The sequence below is a fragment of the Pelobates fuscus genome, chromosome 1 (assembly GCF_036172605.1).
Source record: "Pelobates fuscus isolate aPelFus1 chromosome 1, aPelFus1.pri, whole genome shotgun sequence".
NCBI classification, from domain to species: domain Eukaryota; kingdom Metazoa; phylum Chordata; class Amphibia; order Anura; family Pelobatidae; genus Pelobates; species Pelobates fuscus.
Window position 1 is genome coordinate 422,000,993 of NC_086317.1, and position 27,766 is coordinate 422,028,758.

The 27,766-nt window shown below is 45.3% G+C and overlaps 1 protein-coding gene across 2 annotated transcripts in view; it reads right to left on the minus strand.

Annotated features, from left to right (window-relative positions):
* Positions 1–18,145, minus strand: part of LIMA1 (LIM domain and actin binding 1) — a 63,333-nt gene extending 45,188 nt beyond the window's left edge. For both annotated transcript variants that reach the window (XM_063428626.1, XM_063428609.1), the window contains exons 1-2: positions 17,976–18,145; positions 14,002–14,126 (exon numbers count right to left, since the gene is read on the minus strand). In XM_063428626.1, the coding sequence (XP_063284696.1) occupies positions 14,002–14,117 (116 nt within the window). In that variant the 5' untranslated portion in view covers positions 14,118–14,126; positions 17,976–18,145. The remainder of the gene's footprint in view (positions 1–14,001; positions 14,127–17,975) is intronic.
* Positions 18,146–27,766: the final 9,621 nt, after the last annotated feature.

Below are 27,766 nucleotides of genomic sequence, written 5' to 3' on the forward strand. Positions count from 1 at the left end.
AATACCGAGATTAGTAAAAGCCCTTAACAACCTACGTGATGGAGCTTCCTTTCATAAGGAATCCCTGGCGGCGACGATCACAGTGATACCTAAACCGGGGAAGAACACGGAACAGGTGGGTAACTACCGCCCAATCTCCCTCATCAACACCGACAAAACTCTTCTCGAAGATACTCTCCCTCCGTCTGCAGGCCTTCATGCCTAGACTGGTCCACCCTGATCAGACAGGCTTCATCCCGGGCAGGGAAGCCAGAGATAGTACGCTCCGGCTCTTCATGCTACAACACCTGGCGAAACACCTGCAGAAGAAGCTACTTTTACTATCCACGGATGCGGAAAAAGCATTTGACAGGGTGAACTGGCACTTCATGATGGAGACACTGAGGAGGGTCGGTGTCGGAGAGGGAATGATGACCTGGATCCAGACGCTGTACCATCAACCTAATGCCAGAGTCAGGGTGAATGGAGCCCTCACGGACAGTTTCGAGATTCGAAACGGAACCAGGCAAGGGTGCCCACTCTCGCCACTTTTGTTCGCGCTCACCCTGGAACCGTTCCTTGACAAAATCCGCAACAACCCCCGGATCCTGGGCCTTACGCATAAGACTCAGGAACACAAAGTAGCCGCCTACGCAGATATGCTATGCTGTTCTTCTTAGCCGAACCCCTTGAGTCGCTCCCACTACTCATGAGCGAATTCCGGTTATATGGTACACTATCGGGGCTTAAGCTCAACCTGCCCAAATGCGAGGTCTTGAATGTGATGGTCAGGGGAGAGGAATGCGCCACCCTGCAACACCAGTTTCCGTTCCACTGGTGCACGGAATATATGACATATCTCGGGCTCCGGGTCACACCTGAAGCTAGAGATATATACGCGCAGAACTACACACCCCTCCTGACAGACATCCTTGACGACCTTAAGAGATGGAACTTCAACCACATCTCCTTGCAAGGTCGTATAGCAGTCATTAAAATGAACATCCTACCAAGGATATTATATAAGTTCCACACCATACCTCGCACAATCCCACCGGCATTCTTTAAAACCCTCCGCTCAGCGTTCCTCAGATATATATGGAAGGGAGAGAGAGCCAGGATCAAACATGACACTCTGCCTTCCCAAACCGTGGGGAGGACTGGCTCTGCCTAACCTCCACAAGTACTACCAAGCCACGGTTCTACAACGCATCAGAGACTTGCACTTGGCGTCCCCTCACAAACGGTGGACCTTCTTAGGCCGGGAATTAGCGAACAACCACCTACACCTCTTCCTATGGTACAAGGAAGCAGACGCCAAGAAGGACCTCGGGGAGGACTCGCCAATCACCCAGACCCTTAGGACATGGACCCGACTGAGACAAACTTCCTATATCTCACCTACCCCGAGCCCCCTGATCCCCATTGCCCATAACACTTACATAGGCGACGGAATACCGCCTCCAGCATGGCCGCTACCAAACCAAGACGGGTTCATACCACTACATATGGCGGTCACAGACAGGGGGATGAAGACGCTACAGGACATATCGGAAATAGAGAGACCCACGTTGATGCACCAATTTCATTATGCCCAACTTAAACACTTCTATCACAACTTGCCGCATAGAAATAGACTGCACAGAGACTTAACGTGGTTTGAACAGTTATGCTTCCAGACACCCGAGGCGGAAGGTACAGTCTCCACAATGTACCAGCGACTGGCGACAGGAGAGAGGGAGAGGAAAGATACCTTCAAGGGGCGCTGGGAAGACGCACTGGACAGAGAATACACAGAAAGTCAATGGGAGCAAGTACTATTGCTGCAACATAAGAGCTCTTCTAGCTCACAATACCAGGAGACGAACTACAAGTTGCTATCTCACTGGTACCGCACCCCATCTCTGCTACACCGAATCAGCCCAGAAATTCCAAACACATGCTGGAGATGCGAGACTGAGACCCTCCAACATATCTGGTGGGAATGTGACGGTATTAAGCCATACTGGGTGAATGTTGGAGACGAAATACTAAAGATACTAGGCGAACCTCAGAACCTGACGGCAGACCTAGCCCTACTGCACCACACGGATAAATCGCTCTCAGCTTATAAAAAGTCGATCCTTCGACACCTCTTGAACGCGGCGAAGACACTGATACCACTGCTCTGGAAGAAGACGCACCCGCCGACGATCGGACAATGGAGACGTAAAGTGGATGATATCCAAAAAGCTGAATCCATAATAGCCAACCTGCTGGGCAAACAAGAAAAGCATGCGGATCAATGGGGACCCTGGTTCTTCTACCGCTCGCAAAACACAGATGATGACTGAAAGGGATGTGGGAATACGGGGCCCGGGCTTGCCTGATACAACTTCCCTACCTCCCCACTGATCTGCCCTATCCTCGCCAGGGGCCGGGGGACAGGTGGGCAGGTGGGCAGGGACCCCGGTGGAACCGGAGCAGAGGCCTCACCACGGTTGGGAATGGATATCCGGGGGACGGGGTTAAGGGAACGCTATCAGCGCACAGAGTAACCAGACTTGCATGCAACGCGCGTAGGGAGATAACTATTTTCTTATAATATAGAATACACACACACTGGCAACCGATGCAACACAAGAGAGACTGACACCACACTGAGCCGCACGGGGGAGGGCGGGCGGATGGAGAGACAAGGAGAGGTACATATGGGACGCACACCACACCTACCACCACACGCACATACCAGCACCTATGACCACCTAAATTGACACCCACACATACACCTGAAGCAAGACTGGCCCAGAGATGACTCCCCAGACACTGGGTACCTTAGCAGACAGATGGACAGCGGGAACATACTGGCTATGGACCACAGGGAACGCATGACCCGACAGCTACCACTTAGATGGCAGGGACAAATAGGGGAGCAGGGGGTCCACAGACGCTACCCTAGCCCCGTTCTCTACACTGGACACCCTGGTACCAGCAGAACACATGAACAAACCACTGGAGAGTCATATCAACTCCCAAACGCAGAACTACCTCAAGGCACCACATAATTCCCACCGACGGCTACCGGGGAGGGGGGTGGGGGAGCGGATGCCTCACGCACCCCAGAGAACACATGGTAATAAGACCGTGACAGCTAACCCCTGACCCAGCCTAGTAGTGAACTGTGTCCTGTACTGCCATTCCCACCACAACTGCTACCTGATACCTACCAACCCAAGCTCAAGTAGGGATATATAGGCCCATACTCGAAGTGCTAGACCCACTCTCCGAGCTCCGAACCAAGTCTTGCACCTAACATCATTAGACCCTGGTGTATGTTATGGTTGGATAGGTCGCTAAACAGACACCTAGAGCATGCATCTCTCGACACGTCCCTCTGTGAAAAGCTATGGATACTACGCTCAATGGCCCCACTTGTCACTTCCAATGGCTCTCCCCGAGATCTGAGTGGCCGCACACGGGGGGCGGGGGGTGGGGGGGGGGTCGGTATGGGGGGAAGGAAAACAGAAAACAGAATGTTAACATGTTGGCAGTTAATGATGATATGCTCGTGTTCAGAGGTGACCTGCGTGTCGCTTCAATTGAAAAGATAACTTACAGTTTTTGCATGTTACCGTTGATGTTTTGATCGCCGGGACCTGCGTGTCCCACTTAATGTCTACCCAAAGTTGACTAATTGAACATAACACTTCAATAAACACATATTTACAACAAAAAAAAAGAAAACATTGTCTGCTGCTGGAGAGGGGCACCACTGATTGGCTTAGAGAGTGTCAGCTGACCACTGCTCAGAACGCAGATGTGGACGTTTACAGAGAGGAACGGCAATGGAGAGCAAAATTAGGGGGTAACAGTTTATGGAAGCGCCATGGTGCTCCTGGCACCATAACAATTTCATCAAAATTAAGTTATGATGCCCGGAGTGCTCCTTTATGCCAACATAGAGCTGTACTAAAAACTCTTAATTTTGTTTCTGTGGTCTAGATCAATGGTCCCCAACCCAGTCCTCAAGTACCTTCCAACCGTCCAAGATTTAGGGATTACCCAGTTGTATCTAAGGTGTTAGGAGAGAAAAAAAAAAAAAATAAATAAACCACACACACTTTAGACAACTGGGTAATCCCTAAATGGGACTGGGGTACTTGAGGGCAGGGTTGGTTACCCCTGGTCTAGATTAATGGTTCTTGGCTTTTCATGTAAAATAAATGAACTACTGTTTAGCAAATAAACCCATTGAAAAACATGTATTTAATTGTGTATTTTTTTTATTGGGCCCCCACCCCCCGGCCCAGACTTTGTGGCTGTCCAAACAGACTTCCTAATGTATCTCAATGAGACATCTTTGCAAAGCATGTGCTGTGGGCAATTGCCTGCTTCTTAAGTTTAGCTATACTACAAGGACTGGCTGCCTGATTGAGCCATGGGGGTGAATATCAATTTATGAGAGTGACAAGTGCTACTAAAAACCACACTTTTAATAAAACAAATAATGACTTCACGCGGAGCACTTCTGCAAGCTAAGCTTCTTTAAGGGTCTGGGGTGTCCTTTTAAGGCTTTATGAATATGAAGTACCTATTCCAAAATAAGGGGACACAAAATACTGGCCTAGATACCGTAACTCACAATGACTCCCTTATTCTGTGTAACTTCACCTGCATAAAGTTTCAGTGCTACAAAGTTCAGTGTTAAACTAGAAGCAAAATGTTGTAATCACACCCATCATCTTTTCAACAAACTTTACTAGGCAATAAATTATTTTCACCCTCCTGCCAATTGGATTGCTCACAACACAAACATGTGCAGCAAACCGCTAAGGGTTAAATTCTTTACACAGAAGGAACCTGGCTAATGTTCCCAGGAGTGGCCAAGACAGGATCCTGCATGTCTGTACTCCTTAAGGACATGATCTTTCCTTATCAGTAAAGGAATCTCCCTAGAGTTCTTTCTGCTTGTTACACACACCATGACTCATTGCGCAGCACCTGTGCTTTGCTTCGGTGACTCAGGTGCGAGTCTGATGAAAGGGTAGGTATGCAAAGGGGGGGGGGGGGGCGCAATAATTCACAAACATTACATTTCAATGGGTCATTCCCATAAGACTAGTATTGTGGTGGAATCTCGGTAAAAATAAATTTAGTAGGCCGAGATTACCACGTGGCATGTGTACGTGCATATGCTGACGTATCGATCAGTTGGTTGCACGTGGCAAGATACGATCAGTAGTGTACGGAGCATGTGCAAGAATACAGGATGTAGTATTCCCCCTCCTCCATTGTGCTGGACAAGCCATGCGGTCAAACAGGAAGTTAATTCTTATTTGTGTTGATTGGTCAAGGGAATGTGCGGGTGGAGCTTAATATGGGAGGAGTTATATGCCTATATAAGGAGCCTGCACTATTGTCCGGGGCTCAGACTTTGCTGTATTTTGGTGACGCTAGTCCCTCTGAGTCCCGATCGGTGATCCAATAAAGAATCTCTTCCTTCCTGAAGAAACCTGTGTCCATCTCTCTGTGCTTGGCTTCCGTCAGTTTCTCCGGTATCATTTGGTGCATTGGCCGGGAAGCTCATCGTTCAACGGTAGCTGAGAGGCAGAGGCGTGAGACGGTCTATCTTTGCCCACGTTCTCTACGGCTGCACCCCTGAACTTCTGCGTGGACCTCCCTTCGTCTCGGCGCCACTGGTCTGTTGTCCAGGAGATCATCGGCCTCTACGTGAGAAGTGCTGGGGTGTCCCCGTCGATGAGTGTGAACTCAGGTTCAGGAACGAGGAGGTAAGACAACTGCTGTTTTAGACGGCAGGACCCGCTAGGGGTATACCGATTGTGCGGTAGGCCCAAAGGGGTTTTTGAATCTGTATCTGCCCCCTCTGTCGGAGGGAAGGAGCGAAGGCGCACCGCTCGATCGAACGCTCTTTAGTCAGACCGTTTGATTTGGTTAGTCAGGCAGGGCGCTCTGGTGTAAAATAAGCCCTAGCCGGACACCGGTGTCTTCTCTAGACTAGCGTTCTAGGGTGTATATTTTGTTCGCTAGGTCGGAGGGACCGGGAGACTAAGCGGCGTCTGTGTAAATCCGGTTCGCTAGTTCTCATCCTATCTGGGCTAAGTGGGAAGGCGTGTAAATTTGGAACCCACTAGACTTTTGATAGTACGACTAAGAGGCGTCTGTGTAAATTCGGTCCTCTAGCTCGTTGTATAGTGCGACTAAGAGGCGTCTGTGTAAATTCGGTTCTCTAGCTCGCTATATATGTGGTGATTGGGCAGTGTGGCTAACCAAAACGTATGTAGATTGTTTTTAGGTAGTCCATTCAAGGTACTGGCCAATAGTTTAGTTGGGAATTGTAAATGTGTTAACGATTGTTTTAGTAAAGTGTATATCTTGTTAGATAGCGCGAGCTCAGCCGTCTAGCGAGAGTGTTAATAGCGTGTTGCTGTATTATAGTGCACGGTACCATAACCCTGTATATTTACTGACATTGTATAATAAGTACTAATCATTGTCGTCCATTGCATGTTTAACACCATAACCACTAATAATTGTATTGTGACCTTAACTTGTGCTTTGAACCAAGCTAATCCAGCAGCATGGGCCGCAACACACTATCCCAACACTGATCCCGATTGGAACGTAAATGGTGCTGATATGGTTCAACTCAGAGCCTATAGAGACGCTATAATTGCTGGCATGAAAGCCGGAGGAAAGAAAGCCATTAACATGTCGAAGACAGTTGAGGTGATTCAGAAAAGCGATGAAGCGCCCAGTGTCTTTTATGACCGATTATTGGAGGCGTACCGCTTGTACACCCCCTTTAATCCGGAAGACGCAGACAATTCCCGAATGGTTAACTCCGCCTTTGTCAGCCAAGCATACGGAGATATTAAGCGCAAGCTACAAAAGTTAGAAGGGTTTGCAGGTATGTCCATCACCCAACTAATGGAGGTAGCAAATAAGGTCTATATGAACAGGGATACAGAAAGTAAGAAAGAGGAAGAGCGCAAGATGCGTAAAAAGGCTGATATGCTAGCGGTAGCGATCGCAGGCGTAGATAGACGGGGCCCAGATAGAGGCGATAGTAGATGGAATGAGGAACCTCTAAGTAGAAATCAGTGCGCTTACTGTAGGGAAGAAGGGCATTGGAGAAATGAGTGTCCACGAAGGGAACAGTCTGAGAAAGACAGACCTAGGACAGGTTATGGAAACTTTAGAGGCAGAGCGAGAGGTAGAGGAGGCCCCGGAGGGAGTAATGGTTATAGAGGGAGTAATGGGAACAGAGGAAGTGTTAGGGAAGACAGGTATATTCCAGCAGCGCAAAGGTCCCGCGATAGAGAAGGTAGGGACTTCGTAGGATTGGCTGACACGGTTATGGAGGACTATTGATACCGACCGGGCTCCATCCCCCTTGGTCGAGCGGAGCCTATGGTCGATGTATCAATAGGGGGGGAAAAGGAGTGCGTTCATGATCGACACTGGTGCTGAACATTCAGTGGTGACTAATCTAGTTGCTCCTCCATCTGGAAGGACTATTACTGTGATAGGAGCAACTGGTAGAAGTGCTGAAAGACCGGTTCTTAAAAGTCAACTCTGTACATTGGGAGGCCACGTAGTAAAACACCAATTCCTTTATATGCCTGAATGTCCAGTCCAATTGCTGGGACGTGATATGCTATCAAAATTACAAGCGCAGATTACGTTCCTACCAAATGGAACAACATCTTTAAAGTTTAATGGACCTTCAGGTATTATGACTTTATCCGTACCAAAGGAAGAAGAGTGGCGACTTTATACAGTGTTGACTAGCCAAAACCCTAGGAGTGATGAGACATTGTTTAACATACCAGGAGTTTGGGCAGAGAACAACCCACCAGGACTGGCCCGCAATATTCCACCAATAAAAATTGAACTGAAACATGGGGTTTATCCAGTGAGCCTAAGACAATATCACATTCCGCAGAAGGCTAAGAAGAACATCCAATCCTATCTGGATAAGTTCATACGGTATGGTATCCTAAAATTCTGTACTTCCCCCTGGAACACCCCATTGCTGCCTGTTCAAAAGCCCGGTACAGATGAGTATCGACCTGTGCAGGACTTAAGAGCAGTCAATGATGCGGTTGTTAGCATACATCCAGTTGTACCCAATCCATATAACCTGCTTGCTTTAATTCCGGGCGGGGCTACTTACTTCACAGTCTTAGACCTCAAAGATGCTTTCTTTTGCCTCCGAATTGCCGCAGAAAGTCAATGTATTTTCGCTTTCCAATGGGAGAACGCTGTAACGGGCTCAAAACGCCAAATGACTTGGACAAGACTGCCCCAAGGGTTTAAAAATTCACCTACCCTATTTGGTTCAGCCCTAAGTCAAGATCTACTGGATTTCGAGTCCATCCCAGGAGAGTGTGTCTTGTTACAATATGTAGATGACTTGTTGATAGCAGCAGTTACAAAAGAAATCTGTCAGCAAGCAACGCACGATCTACTACATATTCTCTGGAAGGCAGGATACAAGGTGTCTAGAAAGAAGGCTCAGTTGTGTTTGCCAACTGTCAAGTATCTGGGATTCCATATCTCTGAAGGTCAAAGGATTATGGGGCCAGAGAGAAAAGAAGCTGTCTGCCAAATACCAATACCCAAGAATAGAAGACAAGTGCGAGAATTCTTGGGGGCAGCAGGCTTCTGTAGGATATGGATTCCCAGCTATGCGATACTAGCAAAACCTCTGTACGCAGCCATCAAAGGTACAGAGCACGACCCCTTCTTATGGACCCAAGAACAGCAAACGGCATTTGAAGATGTGAAGAAGGCTTTGATGAGTGCCCCAGCATTAGGTCTACCTGATCACACACGACCATTCTACCTATATGTACACGAGCAAAGAAGAATGGCTGTGGGAGTATTGACACAGTACTTGGGATCATGGCAAAGACCTGTTGCCTACATGTCTAAGCAACTGGATGCAGTGGCCAGCGGACTTCCACCTTGTCTAAGAGCCGTAGCTGCAGCCGCCCTGCTAGTAGCTGAAGCCGATAAACTCACTCTGGGTCAAGAACTTTATGTACGAGTCCCACATGCAGTACAGACGTTGTTGGATTACAAAGGAAATCATTGGTTTAGTAATAGCCGTATGACCAAGTATCAAGCAATGTTGTGTGAAAACCCAAGAGTGCATTTAGAGACTGTAAACACCTTAAATCCAGCTACCCTTTTGCCACAACCTACTGAAAGTCAACATGATTGTTTGGAAGTAATGGATGAAGTATTTTCAAGTAGACCAGATCTTCGTGATTTTCCCATCCAGAACCCCGATGTTCAATATTACACCGACGGCAGTAGTTATGTGAAAGAAGGGATCCGCTATGCAGGATATGCAGTAACAACAATAGACAAGGTGATAGAAGCTCGGCCACTGGCGAAAGGAACATCAGCACAAAAGGCAGAATTAATAGCACTAACACGAGCGTTACAATTGGCTGAAGGTTTAAGAGTAAATATCTATACGGACTCTAAGTATGCGTTTTTAACCACTCATGCCCACGGAGCTTTGTATAAAGAAAGAGGACTACTGAATTCAGAAGGCAAAGAAATCAAGTACGCAGCTGAAATCCTACAACTATTGGAAGCAGTGTGGGAGCCGAAAGAAGTCGGTATCATACATTGTCGAGCGCATCTGAGAGGAGATGGTGATGTAACCAAGGGAAATCGGATGGCAGATAGTGCAGCTAAGCGTGCTGCTGAATCAGGAAGACAGGAGTATGTGGGGCATATAGCTGCTCTAATACCAACTCCACTGTCCCAATGGACTCCAGTTTATACAGCTCAAGAAGAGGAGTGGTTAAAGACTGAACCGGGAAAGTATCTGGAGAACAAGTGGTATCAGCTAGAAGATGGAAGAATAGTTATACCAGCATCGCTAGCGGTAGAAATTGTCCAAAATTATCACAACGGGACACATTCTGGGAGAGACAGTACTGAAGAATCTCTTAGAAAACATTTCTACATACCAAGATTGTCCAACTTGACTCAGGCCATTGTACGCAGATGTGTAACGTGTGCTAAGAATAATGCAAGACAAGGACCAGTAAAACCACCAGGAGTCCAGTTTATGGGGGGACTCCCCATGTCCGATCTACAAATAGACTTTACAGTGATGCCTAAATCGGGTGGACATCGTTACCTGCTGGTAATTGTGTGCACCTATTCAGGCTGGGTAGAAGCATGTCCTACTCGTACAGAGAAAGCAGGAGAAGTTGTAAGATTCCTGCTACGAGAAATAATACCCCGATATGGACTACCCTGTTCTATAGGATCGGACAATGGTCCAGCTTTTGTTCACCAGTGCCTACAACAACTGACTCATATGCTTGGTATAAAGTGGAGGCTTCATACTGCATATAGACCCCAGAGTTCTGGTAAGGTAGAGAGAATGAATAGAACTATAAAGAACCAGTTGGCTAAAATGTGTCAGGAAACCCAACTTAAGTGGAACGTTCTCTTACCTATAGCCCTATTGCGAATCCGCAGTACCCCTACCAGAAGGATGGGTCTCTCTCCTTTTGAAATTATGTATGGGCGACCACCTCCCGTACTTGGTAACTTAAGGGGGGATTTGAGTCAGTTGGGAGAAGGAATTACCCGGCAGCAGGTTGTAGAGTTGGGTAAGACTATGGAGGAGGTACAGAAATGGGTACAAGATAGATTACCTGTGAATATTTATCCCCCAGTTCATAGTTACCACCCAGGAGACCAAGTGTGGATTAAAGAGTGGAATAATGTACCGTTAGGGCCCAAGTGGAGAGGTCCTTATGTTGTTCTTTTGTCTACCCCTACAGCGATAAAAGTAGCAGAAGTGACTCCGTGGATACATCACTCCAGGGTTAAACCAGCAGCAGTCGATTCTTGGCAAGTTACAGCAGATCCAGAGAATCCCTGCAAGATCCGGTTGAAACGCACTACTCAGTCGGAGTAACGAGGAATTATTGTGGATTACAAATTTTATTGTTACAGGTGTGAGTGAGAAGGCCATAATAAAGCCTGTCCGCTTACCATCACATAGTGTATAAGCCAGGAAAGTCTCGAAGGGACACCTGTGAAGACGAGCAGAACTCCATTCCCTGCAGCCCTCACATCCTGGAAGCTGAGGTTCCATCGCACGGACGAAGACTGAGGATGACGGCGAAAGATGTGCTTTTGATTGTGTTTATTTACATGTGTTTTTATATTCAGGAAGGTAGAGGTACCGACACTCCTAGCTGTGAGGTATGCATTAAGACTACGAGAACAGGTAACCATATTTCCCAAACCCTAATCTGGCATTCACAATACGAGTGTAAAGGAGATGTATCGAGATGTAGATACTTAAATATAGAATATAGTGTGTGCCATTTAGGAGTAGGAGAACCTAAGTGCTTCAGTCCAGAGTATCAACCTCGTACAATTTGGTTGACTCTCAGGAATGGAGATCCTCAGGGGACCCTAATTAATAAGACGGTGTTAGAATCCGTACATTCTTCGGGTGTTCTGCTATTTGATGCGTGCAAAGCGATATCGAGTGGTAGAAAGCCGTGGAATGTATGTGGGGATCTTAGATGGGAGAGGACGTATGGGTCTAATGATAAATATATTTGTCCCAGTAGTAAAAATAAATATGTGAGTCCTAGATGCCCAAATAAAGACTATAACTTTTGTCCATATTGGTCTTGTGTGGGGTGGGCGACTTGGGGACAGACAGTAGACAAAGACATGATAGTGACTAAGTTGCCGACTAGCCCTTATTGTAAGTCTATGGAATGCAACCCAGTCCATATACTCATCAATAACCCCGACAAGTTCTTAGATAAGTATGGAAATTTATTTGGGTTTCAGATATACGGGACGGGTTTAGATCCTGGGACATTATTGTTTATAGGAATAGAGACTGATACGGTATCCTCCCAGACTCATCAAGTATACCATTCCTTTTATGAAGAGATGAGTATAGATAATAAGATCCCCCATAACGCTAAAAACCTGTTCATTGATCTAGCTGAAAGTATTGCCGGTAGTCTTAATGTTACCAACTGCTATGTGTGTGGAGGTACTAACATGGGAGACCAATGGCCTTGGGAAGCAAAGGAGGTAATGTCCGGTTCTGAGGCAGTTGACCAATTAATATCTACACAAGCCGATTATCATATGAGTGTTAGAGGTAAATCTGAGTGGAGATTAAAGACCTCCATCATAGGTTATGTTTGCATAGCAAGGAAAGGAATAATGTATAATACTTCTGTAGGAGAATTAACTTGTCTAGGGCAAAAAGCTTATGATGATGATACAAAGAATACAACTTGGTGGTCGGCTTCAAATGTCTCAGAACCATCAAACCCGTTTGCTAGATACGCCAATTTAAAGGACGTGTGGTTTGATCTATCCATCACATCTACCTGGAGAGCCCCAGCAAATTTGTACTGGATCTGTGGTAAGAAAGCCTATTCGGAGTTGCCACAGGACTGGGAAGGGGCATGTGTGTTGGGTATGCTCAAACCATCCTTCTTCTTGTTACCGATTGAAACAGGTGAGACTTTAGGTGTTAAAGTGTATGATGTGAATCATAGGAAGAAAAGGGGACCCATAGAGATAGGTACCTGGGAAGATAATGAATGGCCTCCCCAGCGTATCATAGATTATTATGGGCCAGCCACGTGGGCTGAGGATGGTACCTTTGGTTATAGAACCCCTATTTATATGCTCAACCGTATTATAAGATTACAGGCGGTGGTTGAGATTATCACAAATGAGACATCACAAGCGCTCAATCTTCTAGCGAAGCATAACACCAGGATGAGGACAGCAGTATACCAGAATAGATTAGCCTTGGATTACCTTTTGGCAGTAGAGGGAGGTGTATGTGGGAAGTTTAACCTAAGCAATTGCTGTCTTCAAATAGACGACGAAGGGCAAGCAATAGCTGAGCTTACTAGCCATATGGTTAAACTAGCGCATGTGCCTACTCAGGTATGGAAAGGGTACAATCCAAGTAGTTGGTTTGGTAGCTGGTATGAGTGGTTCGGAGGGCTTAAGGCAGTGGTAGGTGGAGTCCTACTGATTTTACTGTTGTGTCTACTCCTACCGTGTCTTATACCCTTAGTAGTTAGGTCTGTGCAAAGTCTGATAGGAAGTATAGCAGAGAGGAAGGCTGCTGCACAGATAATGGCGATATATAAGTATAAGGCTCTAGATCAGGGAGAACCAATGCAAGAAGATGAATGTTGAAGATTCACATCATAAGATAAGTCTGGTCTGGTTCAAGGTAACTTGCGGTGTAAGCAAAACTAAGGTTATGTGATGCCTCAAGTAATTGTAAAATATCAAGAGGCATCAAAGGGGGGAATGTGGTGGAATCTCGGTAAAAATAAATTTAGTAGGCCGAGATTACCACGTGGCATGTGTATGTGCATATGCTGACGTATCGATCAGTTGGTTGCACGTGGCAAGATACGATCAGTAGTGTACGGAGCATGTGCAAGAATACAGGATGTAGTATTCCCCCTCCTCCATTGTGCTGGACAAGCCATGCGGTCAAACAGGAAGTTAATTCTTATTTGTGTTGATTGGTCAAGGGAATGTGCGGGTGGAGCTTAATATGGGAGGAGTTATATGCCTATATAAGGAGCCTGCACTATTGTCCGGGGCTCAGACTTTGCTGTATTTTGGTGACGCTAGTCCCTCTGAGTCCCGATCGGTGATCCAATAAAGAATCTCTTCCTTCCTGAAGAAACCTGTGTCCATCTCTCTGTGCTTGGCTTCCGTCAGTTTCTCCGGTATCAGTATACGATGGAAGAAAAAAAATACACACACTCCATTTCTATAACACATAAGAGATTAACCCCTTAAGGACCAAACTTCTGGAATAAAAGGGAATCATGACATGTCACACGTCATGTGTCCTTAAGGGGTTAATAAGCTTATATTGCTGAATGTTCACAAATCAAAAACCATGTATTCAGTGCCCAACCAATTGCCATTGAGTGATGTCTGAAAATTTAGAGAACTTACTTGGAAAACCGCTCCATAATGGCTGCATTCTTCGGCTTCACAAGAGAAAGTTCTCTTGCTGTAACTCTGACAGACTGGGAAGCCCACTGACCTCTCTTAAACCGAGAAGAATCCATCTTTAACACCTAGGAAAGAACAGAGTAAAAAAAATAATCTTTGTCATCACCTTTCAAAAAGCATGCAGCATTCTCTGTTACCCAGCTGTCGCACTGTTTAACTGTAAAAAGATAGCACCAAACAAGAATCCTGTACATGGTAGCTTGCCAACACAGGTTTTCCTGAGAGAAAAAAAATAAAAAATACCCCAAAGAATAAACAACTGACACAGGGCTCCAAGCCTTGGCAAACAGCCCTATCGCACAATAAACAACTATACATTCAGCAGTGACTTTGTTTGCTCCAGCTGATTGGCCACAAAGATCACACTCCCAGATTAACCACCAACAGATCATTAATATTCAAATTGTGAGAAATGCCAATTAGATTTTAGGCTGAAAAAACACATCTGCTTTTAGTCTCCAATTTCCTGTTTGAGACTAAAATTTTATGTTCACTTTGAATGATTCACGCTTAAGTGGATAACCTTGAAAGGTTTCAAAAATGCTAAAACCCAAGAATATTTTGTCCGGGTAGTGAGGTCAGCATTTTTTCTTTACGGGTACGAATTCACAGACAATGATTAACGTAAGACAGTACAATTAAAGGAACACTAGTGTCAGGAATACAAACATGTATTCCTGTCACTATACCTCTAAGATCGACGTTTAGATGACTGTCTTTTTCCTGCGTTGCGCGGGTCTCCTCACTGTTTGCTCTGACTCCTTGGCTGAACTCAAACGTTAGGATCTCAGCCAATTCTTTGCTTTCGGGAAGCCAACACATGCGCGTCAAAACGCTGCGCTAATCAACATCTCCTTATACAAATGCATTGAATCAATGCATCTCTGAGGAACATTCATCCCCTCTATGTAGAGCTGCCTGAGTGACTGTCACTAGAGAGGTTACTAGGCAGCAATGTAAAGCCAGTGCTTACATTAAAATTCTGCAGTTGTTCTAGTGACTATAGTGTCCCTTTAAGACTAAAGAAGTAAAGAATGTAAATAAGTATTGACCACATGCAAATTTGTGGTATTAGCCAAGAAGGTTGTTGTGTGGGATAATTTAATTAACAGATAAAGTACAAATACACTGAATGTGCAGAAATTGTCCAGTATGGGAGCTCACACATTGAGCTTGTCTGCAAGACCTTTTATTTCTACCACTATAGTGTTACTTTTAAACCTGTATTGCTAACGCTGTAGTGCCCGTTCCAAGTTATTTATAGGTTTTCCTGTTGTGTCATGAAGCATTTCAAATGTTTAAAAAAAAAAAAAAAAAAAAAAAAGTGTAAACATTGCAGTTTCTATTGTAAAAAAAAAAAAAAGTGTTTATTTATTTTTTTTTTTTTAAGGAAGCAATGCATAACATTTTACATTGCAGGGTCAGAAGGTCAGGGATACTGCACCCAGACCACTTCATGGACATAAAGAGCCCTAGACAACTATAGTGCCCCTTCTATATGGTATTCCATATTCCATCTGTTGTGCAATTACATAAGCTAGAAAATGGTCTTATACCACCTGATGTTCTCAGCAGACACTAGTGCTCAGATTTTATTTTTATTATATATTTTTCCCTCTCTTTCCTGGAAAAGGCTTGTTATCTCAAGTCAATTTGCTGTTAATCAGCAAGGAAAATATACATGAAGTCTTCACTGCCAAGCCTTGATCACACCTTTGACCTCCCATAAAACAAACATAACTTGAGTTGCGAAGTTTCACAATCTTAGGAAAGACAGCACTAGTTCCAAAAGGGGACAAATACAATTAAAAGAAAAAAAAAAAAAAGTCACCACTGCCATGATAAATATATGAAGTGGTGGGCCTTAAATGAAGCATAGAGAAACAAAGAGGCACGGCCTATAATGTGGGCACCTCCACCCATCACTTAACTGGCAAGCACTCAAGTGGCTGTACAAAGGTACCTGCAGAGGATTGAAAAAAAACCCTGCATATGTCACACCCTATTGTACACTTAAAGCCTTCTCTAGTGCGCTCATTCTTTTACAATTTGTCATCTGTGTAAATACACCCATTAAACTCTGGCAGTAGCTGCATAGCAGGATCACAAATTAAACCCACTGAGAGAAAAAAAATAAACATTTAAAAAAAGAATTTGTGCTAGAAATGCATGCTTTAGAATTAAAACAGGACAAAGCACATGTTCATAGAACTATGATCATCAGTTCAAATCACCATAGAAAGAAATGAGGAAAAAAAAGCCACAAACCTTTGTTTAAAATAGTGGAATAGACGTGCGGATATAAAACTCGAACCACACCTAAATATTAGAAAAACCGAACTAAAGCCATCACCTAAAAAGAAATGCTACCTAAAAAGCCAGATACCGATTGTGTCATAGTACAACGCCCATGCAGCTCTGCAAGCCTGGAGGGTTTTAGGTCTACAACAGATTGTGCCCACTTATCGTCAACCCATTTAAACTAAAATGTATCACAAACAAATCAAGCCGTATTTTTATAGTGTACCATTTGTAAAACCTTGGTGGAAGACAAATTCAAAATGAAACCAATCAGGCAAAACCAAGCAACCCAACATTTATTTTTTTCCCTAAGCAGCACTACGGGAACTTTGGCATGTTAAAAAAAAAAAAAAAAAAAAAAAAGAGACTTGAATTACAAAGTCTATTCATACAATGCATACGAGTATTAATTTAGGGTGTGATCTACTTATCAGAAGAAGAAGTGAACACTTTTCCAGACGCACCTTCAAAGTGCATTCTATTTCACTTCGTTTGGAAGGCCAGGTAGAAAGCCTTCCTGTTAAGTTGGACTATTGACAATGTCAGAAATATTTCTAAAACCACAGGAATGGTAAGAGTCCCAAAACATAACAAGCAAACTTCATGCACTTTGTATCACATTTCTTGCCCTTTTTGCAACCAAACAAAAAGCTGACCTGGTTTGAACAGCATAATCCTAGACACTAAATATAAAAAAAAAGGTATTTGAATAATTTTGTAGTAATGTAAACACATCTGGTTTAAGATCATATATACACACACACAGACATTGCCACCCTATCAGAGCAACGCAAACATTCTGTATAACATATAGATTAGATTTCGGGTATGTATTGTAAAACCATTGAATTCTCATACAGGCAACAAGAAATTGGGGGGCGGGGGCCTGAGCAGCACAAAAACAAGCAAGTTTAATAGACTAAAATGTGGTAAGGTGAGGACAGAGAGCACCTGACCTGTCACTAGCCACAATTAACCACAAGCCCTTAAGGGAAATGAGAACACCTGAGATGATAATTATCCACAGGCTCTTACAGGGACAGAGGGCACCTGACATTTGCCACAATTATTTACTGTTCCATAGGTGGACCGACACTAGCCATTACATGGACAGAGGGCACTTGATACTAGCTACAAACTGTTATAGGGACAAAAGGCACCTAATACTAGCAACATATAACCACAAGTACTAACAGAGAGAGAAAGGTCACCTGACACTAGCCACAAGCCCATGTAGAGACAGATGGCACCCAACACTAGCCACAATTGACCACAAGGATGACCAAATGACCTGCAGTAACTCAATGAGCTCTCCAGCAGACTGACGCACTCTGCCCCTGGGATAGCGCCAGTTTTGCGCTGGTGAATAGTATGGGAGTCACTCCCAGCACACTGACCTACATTAACTTACCGACCAGCTCTCTCCCAGCCTGGCACATCTTAAACAAAGCCAGCATGCACCCCTGCTGTCACACTCATCACTGCCAGCCTGGCACAGCTTAAACAAAGCCAGCATGCCCCCCTGCTGTCACACTCATCACTGCCAGCCTGGCACAGCTAGCATGCCCCCCTACTGCCACACTCATCACTGCCCACCATCCCACCCCTCTCACCTCAGTCCGCAGATTGGCCGAACCGTGCCCTGTCGATATCACACTGAGCTCCGCGGGATGGCCGTACCGTGCACTATAACAACACACTGAGCTGCTGGGCGAACTCTCTCTGCTTCCCCCGCACCTGCTGCCACCGCTCAACACAACTCGGCTGCACCTGTACACCACGCCCACACCGTGACGTCAACAGAGACACTCGGCACCGGGAGCGCCCTATTTAAAGGCGACGGTGAAATAGCGCGCCACTTGCAGGAGGAGGCGAGAGCTGCAGGTTGGAATCTCCACGTCATGACATCACAGACTTGGAAGGTTCATTTCTCCTGAGTTTTATCATCACTTAATCAGGTTAGCAGGGCATGCTGCTCTGATAGCTCAACAGTAGATAACAGTACAAAACTAGGAATTCATGAATCTCTGTACATTTTGCTTACACAACTTGTTTTTTCAAATACAGACATGTTGAATACTGTAACAACTTGCAGATAAAACTGCAATATTTATATTAAGGACTTGCTTAACTCCCTATTGTCATCAATGTTGCTTTCTGATTCATAAACATTGCTACACTGTGTAAGAATAACAGGGTTATTTACGTAAAGGAGCACTGCCGCGTTACAAATACATATCTGTCCTGGTGCCCCTTTCCCATCAGTAAAACATTGAAAGAAAAAAAAAAATACACACCTTCTCTCCATAGTCTCCCTCGGTGCTGTCACGATCTTCTCCTACGGTTGGTTCATCCTGACGGCGTGCCTTCAGGATGATGGGTCAATACAAAGTTTCTCATAGAGGAGCACTGGGTAATGTAGGTGCATGCTTGGCGCCCTCTGCGATGAATGTAGATGATTGTAGTCAATGATTCTCTTTGGTAGACTATGGTTTAAAGTCATCGTAGCCAAACGGAAAGCACAGCTGACTTGGATAAGTTCAGCTATTTTCGGCCTTGAAGCAGCTCTGTTATAGTTCTATAGCATTATTTTATGTTTCTTACAGTCCCCGTTACAGTCCCCACCTTAGATTTCTAAATCTTTGAAGCGCCAAATCCTCTTTTCGGGTACTACCATCTCCAGTTACTGACAATGATGTAACGTCACTACCATCATCTACCCAGAGTATGTGATGGGGTATAATTCCCCCGCATGCTCATTTGACACCAGCACTATGCAGTCATGTGAGGTGAATGTGAGTATTGACTTGAACTTGATGTGACAAAGGAAATGGAGCTTGCCTTAACCTCTAGACATGTGCAATTAGTTTCGTTCCGCATGCAAATTCCGAAGTGTCCAATTTCCGAAGTGCCGAATTTCCAAAGTGCCGAATTTCGGTATGCCGAACCGAACCAAATTGCCAAAGTGCCGAATTTTGGAAGTGCTTCGGATTTCTGAAAAGTATCAAAACACGTTAGGGGTTGGGGTAGGGTTAGGGGTTGGGTTAGGGTAGGGTTAGTGGTTGTGTTAGGGGTAGGGTTAGTAGTTGGAGTAGTGTTAGGGTAACCCTAACCCTATTCCTAACCCTACCCTAACCCTAACTGTACTCCTAACCCTAAACTTACCCCTAACACTACCATAACCCTACTATTAGCCCTAACCCTGCTCCTAACCCTAACACTACCATATCCCTACCCTATCCCTACTCTACCCTAACCCTACCCTAGCCCTAACCCTACACTTACCCCAAATCCCGTAGTGCTGAAGTCCCGAAGAACCGAACCGAAGTGCTGAAGTCCCGAATTTTGGAATGCCAAACCAAATATTTTTCCCATGCACATCCCTATTAACCTCCACCCTTTGTCAAGATTGTCATGCATAGACAAAATATATAAGACCAAATACTTTGTATTGTGTTTTTAGAGAGATAAATATTAGAAAGGAAGAAAAGAAAAGCAGATTCTGGAAGACAAAGAGAAATCAATTGGAAATAGGTAAGTTTGGGGTGACATTAAATGTTAAATTTTAATTCACTTTAAATTGCTGACAATTCTAACTTAGTGAATAACCATGTACACATTAGGAGCGTTGGCTAAAAAAATAACAGGGCCATTCATTAAGGTGAAAATTCAAAATTAATGCAAATTCAAAATAAAATTAATGAGGATGCCATGTCAGCTACCAGCCACATCACCGGATCCATGTGAGTCCTGTATTATAGATTACAATGATGACATAAATGGATCTTAGAAATAGCCTTATTCACCACTCGTTTAATATACAGCCTTTCTGCCCTTTTCTACTGTTTATTGTTTATACATTAAATACATAGATTCCATTGTATCAGTCTGTTAGTGTATTGGGGATTTTTCCTGGGACCATAGTCAGAGAAAGGGGCACACACATTATGTGTTTTCTATAGAGCCTGGTCACAGCTCTGGACCATGTGAGTGATTCCATCTAAAGATACATTTTGTGGATTTGCATTACCCATATTATGTTTTTGCAGACATATGTTACTTTATTATTGTACAAAACAAAATGTAAAAGGGAAGTATATATCTTTAATTGTATTTTATATTGTATTTACTGTTTTGAATGGGTTATTTTTTTCTGCACTTACTTTTTGGCAATTATTTGTATTTTGTGGATGTGTGAGAACCAGTCCGGCCATTGGAAATTTACAATTTTTTTACACAGCTCAAGGCCTAGGCCCCCAGGGCTCAGCTCTAATTTTACGCACAAGGATAAGTAAAGTGGATGCAGTGTGTGTGTGTGTTGGATGGAAAGTGTTTGTGTGTATTTGTATAGTGGATGCAAGATGTATGTGTAAAGCAGGGCCGGACTGGGGGAAAAATTTGGCCCGGGCATGTTATCACAGCAGCCCACTAAGAAGGGGGCGGGGCAGAGAGGGTGTGTTTTGTCATCACCAATGACAAACACGCCCCCTCTCAAAGTGAGCATGTTGTTTCAATGCTCTTCCAGGGCAGACCATGCGCAGAACTCTGATAAAGAGCTCTAGCATGAGAAAAAAAGCCCTGTATTTGTTCTGCACAGCGCAAGCAAATTGTAGATTATGCTAGCTTTAGTGTACCTATAATCTTAATTTTATTAATGACAGGAGGCGAGTATTTGCTTAAGTCTCTCTTTACTAGAACTCCACAGCAGCACAGAAAAACAACCAATCAGAAAAAAGTTAGGTACTATAAAACTCCCCTCCCCATGCATCATTTCCTCTTTCAAGCTGCGACAAAACAGAATAAAGGCAGAGAACATCATGGGGAAGAAACGAAGTCCTAGATACGATGAATATAACGATGTCCACCATCCAAGTGCAACCGTCAAACTAGATAGTGTAGATGGACTGTAAACTGAAACGAGATAAAAAACAGAATCGAACAGGTTGATTATCCAATGAATGTACTCTGAATAAACATGTAGGTACCCAATGTAGCAACCAAATTAACCTAATATGTAAATATCCCAACCCTATAATGGAAAAAACCAGACATAAGGGACAAGCGACAGGTAGCAGAGACAACAAACAGAGTTGCATACGTACCTGATAATCTAAACTATAACATAAAACAAGGGAGGGACAAGAATGGGTGGGAAATACTCGCCTCCTGTCATTAATAAAATTAAGATTATAGGTACACTAAAGCTAGCATAATCTACAATTTTATAACATGACAGGAGGCTTCGTATTTGCTGTTTGAAAGCTCAGTTCACCAATCCAACGCTGTTTGTGTCGCTGGTAATTATTCCAGGAAATATCAGAGTAATTCTAATAGGACATTCCAAATACGATAAATGACAGCCGACGGGTCAAAGGAGATGCCAACCGACGAAGTATCTCAAATACGGAAAAAGGCACCCACCGCCGGTAAATCCATTGCACCTGGTGTAGCAACCTGTTTCCTAGAAGTCGGTCCATGAGCTGGCAAGCTGACCTATTAGCCACCTTCCTGTAGTTGTATAGCTTCGAAATCCGAACTAGGACTTAGGGTCGCGAGAAGAAAACTGACACCAAGTCTCAACTCATGATCCGTAAGGCGGCTCCTCCGATCGTGCCAGGGCCATTCGGTGATGCGGCCTTGCAGGGAGATCTCCAATCCCAAGGAATGCACCGAAGACCACCACCAAAATCGCAATGGAAACCGGGGAGGATCTTCGTACCTTCCTGTCCTACCCGGTGGGATGTCTCATCCGAGCATAAATTCATAACGCACACAATGAGAGTGTGTCCAAACCAGCCGTATACTAAGTGATTCCAATAGTCCAAACGGACTGTGTAAAACCTCGGACGCCGTAGAGAAAGGGCTCCAAAAGACGTCCATTCAGGGTTCCGAACTGAACTTGAGTGGAGGAACGGAGGTCGACCATTCTGGGAATAGGGAATCCCAGAAATCTTCAAAGGAATGGGAAGAGCAAACAGGAACGCAGATTTCCATCCAGAAATGCCCTCGTCCAAGAGTGAAAGATGTCTGTGTAGAAGTCTGGGTATACCAGGTACCACCATAAGGTCCCGTAGGTCTCCTCGACGATAGTTGAAAAGTAGGGTAGCGTTAATCCAACAGAATGGCTCCCGTGAGGAATAACTAGAGTATAGATGGAGGGTCCTCCATCTCCGAACCCTGATCACCAGGTATGCGTTACGAGGAGACGGGGCAGTCCTGCCATCTTATCCCAAGATCTGATGACCGGGGAGGTCAAGACAAACCGGGTTTCCCGGTCTTACCATGTGAACCATATGTACGGTTTGTACCTTCAGAGCGGGTAATAGGCCCTCCTTAATCGTGTTACCCGAGCAAGGCAGAGCCCGTTTGCTCCATGTAGGTCCCCGTATCTCCCGCCACCTAAAAATGGGAGAAAACTGTCTGAGCAGTTGTTACAATGGTCTGGATATCCAAAAACAGAAAGCAATCCTCTGCTTTCTATGGTGCCGAATATACCCAAACCTGCACTCACATAATACCTGAGTTCCATCCGATAGCCGAACCATCTCCAGGAATGTGTATAGATAAGTGGGGGTCACCCCTCGTTATACCTCTGTGAGAATATCCCTCCGTTGCAGGAGATAGACTAGAGGAATCCAGTCTAAATATGGATATCTTGCATGACCAGGCAGTCCTCTATATCGGAATCAGTAGCTCGGACGTCAGATCCACTTGAATGCAGGAGGGACGCCCCTCCATGTAGTCATCGATGTCTAGCACAGGTACAAGCCTGTGTGATGAACAAATGGATGGCACCGTAGGGCGTTGAGTGTATGAGAGAGCCGCGCTCTCTACTAATGTGGTCAACTAACGTGCTAACGTCCGGCTGATAGTCTGAGCGGGCCGTACCCGTAAATAACCAAACAGTAGAGTCTGCATCCGTGACCGTTCCTCTCTATGAGAATGTTTCCTCCAAACATGACCCCCGTATCCAGCTCAGTCTCTGGCCGAGGTCGAGGGAGAGGTGCGTCCTCAAAGAAACAACTCAGTGTCCGGTTCCGTATCTGAGAGGGGTTCGCTCTCTGCTCCAGAAGATAAAATGTCCTCGGATCGAAGTGATGGAGGGCCGCACCCTCCTGTGATCCAAGCTAGAGTCCCTAGAGACTCAGGGTGACCAACTATAGGGTACACCAAATACGAGTATCAGCATAAGGCTGAGGGTAGTCCACGGGAAAAACGAAGGAAAAACTATCAACTGACCGTCCGGATCCCGTGCGTGCGCGCGGGTTCCAGGCGGACCGTTGGTAGTCTGAGGAAAGCAGGAGACGTTCTCCGCAATCCACGAGCACCCGGGAGGTCGGAGGAGGTCAAGTCAGGCCTCTCGACGACCCGAGCGAAAGGAAAAGGAAGCCACGAAACGAAAAAGACAACAATAACGTAGATATGAGTAAAAAACGCAAATTCTATCTCAGCTAGAAGGCAAATAGCAGGCCGGAAGGCAAGACAAGTAAGCCCCACTGCACAGGGCCAGGAGCTAACCTTACGGAGGAATAACTACCGATAGCTATATGGATACCGGGAGGCAGATACGGAGTAGTTGATAAAGACAAGGAAAAACCGCGTTCTCCTGTAGGTGACTGAGCACCGGTCCTTGCCTGTGCAAAGTTCTCCTTGGAGATGTGCCCTCGCTGGACTGGCGCAAACCGCGGATGTGTGTCCGGGGTCTTCGTAATAAAACTTGCCCTTCAGGTCTGAGGTTTAGGGCCTTCACCCTACCTACCTTATCCAGATGGCCGTATATTGGTGTCCTCTTGGATAGTATGGCAATGGTGCTTGTCCGGACACCTGCCTATTTCCGTGTCACTGGTGGGCACTGGCTTCTCCTCAGTGATATTCCCCCAGGCCCGCGGCCAAAAGGGGGTTCGGCACCAATAGAGCGGGCCCAGCAGGCCAAACTAATGGACGCAGAATAGTTGGGCAAGCAAATAGGCACCGACATAGTAGGCCATACAAATAGGCACCGACCTAGGAGGCCAATAAATGGGGCACAGACCTAGCAGGCCGTTCTTATGGGCACAGACCTAGCAGGCCGTTCTTATGGGCACAGACCTAGCAGGCCGTTCTTATGGGCACAGGCGTAGCAGGCCATTCTTATGGGCACAGCAGGCCATTCTTATGGGCACAGACATAGCAGGCCAATCTTATGGGCACAGACATAGCAGGCCAATCTTATGGGCACAGACAAAGCAGGCCAATCTTATGGGCACAGACATAGCAGGCCAATCTTATGGGCACAGACATAGCAGGCCAATCTTATGGGCACAGACATAGCAGGCCAATCTTATGGGCACAGATATAGCAGGCCAATCTTATGGGCACAGACATAGCAGGCCAATCTTATGGGCACAGACATAGCAGGCCAATCTTATGGGCACAGACATAGCAGGCCGTTCTTATGGGCACAGACATAGCAGGCCAATCCTGGGTTGTATATTATATCATATGATTATGTGTTATTTATATAGCGCCATCCAATTCCGCGGTGCTTTACCATGAGCCTTGCATGAGTAATGGGGACCTCTAAGCTGGGGTAGAGTTCCCCAAAAAATTGCAGACCTTCAGAGCACTCTGACATAGGCCCCCAGACATCAACCCATTTAGACAGCGTAGTGCCGTGTGAATAACTTGAACCGGGCCGGGCAGTCCCTAAATGCCCAGTCGGCAAATAGCGGTATCCCAGCTGCATTGGGTATAAGCGGAAGTCGTGTGAGTGATTACCAAGTCCATGAAAGTAAGATGCATTGAGCGATACGCTCCTTACTGTGAAGCGGAATGCACCTGCTCACACAGATCTGTTGATGTTTCATCATTAATATAGATACCATCCTCATCTCTAAAAATATATAAAGTAGCAGTGCAGACTGGTCTTCCCAAGCCAGTGTGAGCCAGATCCAAGTCTGGTAACCTTATATCTATGCCATGGACGGTGAATTCGTACCAGAAAAATCTCCTCTGAGACCCCATGGCTGGACCCGAAAATTATACTATGAAGCACATGAATCCTAGATCCTAATACCTGTAACTCGCAGGAAACCGTGACAGACACTGTCAGCAAATAACCCACAGTATCCTGAGATATAGACAGTCAGCCAAACTCACAGCAATCTGTGATATACGCTGTCAGTAAAACTCGCAGTATCCCACAATATACACTATCAGCAAAACTCACAGAAAAATGTGACCTGCACTGTCGGTAAGACACACTGCAATCAGCAATCTACGCCAACAGTAAAACACGCAGAAATCCGTGATACACACCGTCAGCAAACTGCGGCGTACGCTCTCAGCAAACCGCGACGTACACTGTCAGCAAACCGCGACGTACACTGTCGGCAAACTGCGACGTACACTGTTGGCAAACTGCGACGTACACTCTCGGCAAACTGCGACGTACACTCTCCAGTGACGCACACTCTCAGAAAACAGTGACGCACACTCTCAGTAAACAGTGACGTACACTCTCAGTAAACAGTGACGTACACTCTCCGCAGACGGAGACATACACTCTCAGCAGACGGAGACATACACTCTCAGCAGACGGAGACATACACTCTCAGCAGACAGTGACATACACTCTCAGCAGACAGTGACATACACTGATAGAAAAAAAGTGACCTACACTGACAGAAAAAAGTGACATACACCGACAGTAAACAGTGGCATACACTGACAGTAAACAGTGAAATACACACAGAAAACAGTGACATATACTGACAGAAAAAAGTGACATACACTGACAGAAAAACAGTGACATACACACACACAGTAAAACACCTAGCAATAAAATAAACAACTGTCATAGAACACATAAGCCTCATATGCAAAGAAAGGTGATATAAAAAACCATAAGGCTCACAGCCAGATATACACTGTATGTAAAATATAGTCATGTGTAGAAAAAAGGTAGACCTGCTGAGATCCGCCGGGGGATCCCAGCAGGGTAGCAAAACGCCAAGCTCCGACCGTGGAGGGAGGAGGGGCCGCGAGCAGGCGCCCCTTCTCTAGCCGGTCGGATCCACGTGGCTGAGAGGAACCCGGCCGCGGCAAGGCGGCCACGTGTGTGAGCGGACCGGTCGCGGGGTACTCGCGTCTGACCGCGAGAAAAAACCCCGGGCGCCGGCTGGCTCACACCAGAGTTCAGGGAGTCAGGGTAGGCAGCCAAGAGGCTAGTCTCCTGACATCCCGAGCGGAGCTCCCGCAGCCCCAGAAGGGGGGGGGGAACTAATAAAATGGCGCCAGGGAGAGGGTGGAGGGAGGGGGAAAGTAAACCGCAGGGGGACCCCCCCAAAAAACACCACATCTCCGGGAAAAAACATCCCCAAAGACACAGGGGGAATGAGTAGGAAAGGGGGGAAGACCTGAAGCAAAATCAGTAAATAAAACAACGAAAATACTATGAATAATCTGCAAAGAAAACATAAAAAAGGATAAAGGCTATAACAAAAAACATAGCAAAAAATATATACAAGCAATATATATAATAAAAAAATATGATATCAATATAATAAAAATGACAAAATACAAAAACACATAAGATAGATAAAATGATAACCTAAAGAAAGCATAATAAGACCCAAAGCCACCCACTATAAGCAGGAGGCAGAGGTACTCTGACCTGTACTGATGCGGAGCAGCAAAGAAAGAGGAAATGATGCATGGGGAGGGGAGTTTTATAGTACCTAACTTTTTTCTGATTGGTTGTTTTTCTGTGCTGCTGTGGAGTTCTAGTAAAGAGAGACTTAAGCAAATACGAAGCCTCCTGTCATGTTATAAAATTTAATAACATGCTTGCACTGTGTTTCCTTGCAACTTGTCTCTGGTGTCTCTATAAATGGATACCAGGAGACAAAGGGGCCAGGAAAGAGTATTGTGCATGTGTTTGGAGCCTGCTTGTGGGATTGTGTGCAGAGTGAGCTGATTGTGGTGTGGTATTGTGTAATAAGGTCGGTTTTAGTGTTTTTGGTGTAATGTAATGCATATGTGGCTAGGAGCTGTAGAGAATGTGCTTATAGGGGATGTAGTAAGTGTGTGCGTGTGTGCGTGTGTGCGTGTGTGTATATAGGTGATGTAGTGTTTGTAGGGGTTGTAGAGAGTGTGTGTTTAGGGGTGCAGTATGTGTTTGTTTACAATGAATCTAGTGTGTTTATAAGGGATCCAGAGTGTGTATTTTAGGAATGTAGTGTGTGTGTGTAGGTGGTGCAGTGTGTGTGTATACAGAAGTCTAGTGTGTGTTTGAAGGACCCAGAATGTGTAGGAGATCTAGTGAGTGTGTGTATATAAGGATTCAGAGTGTATATGTTGTGTATATAGTGTATATATATGTATAGTGGATACAGTGTGTGTAAAGTGGATGCAGACTGTGTAT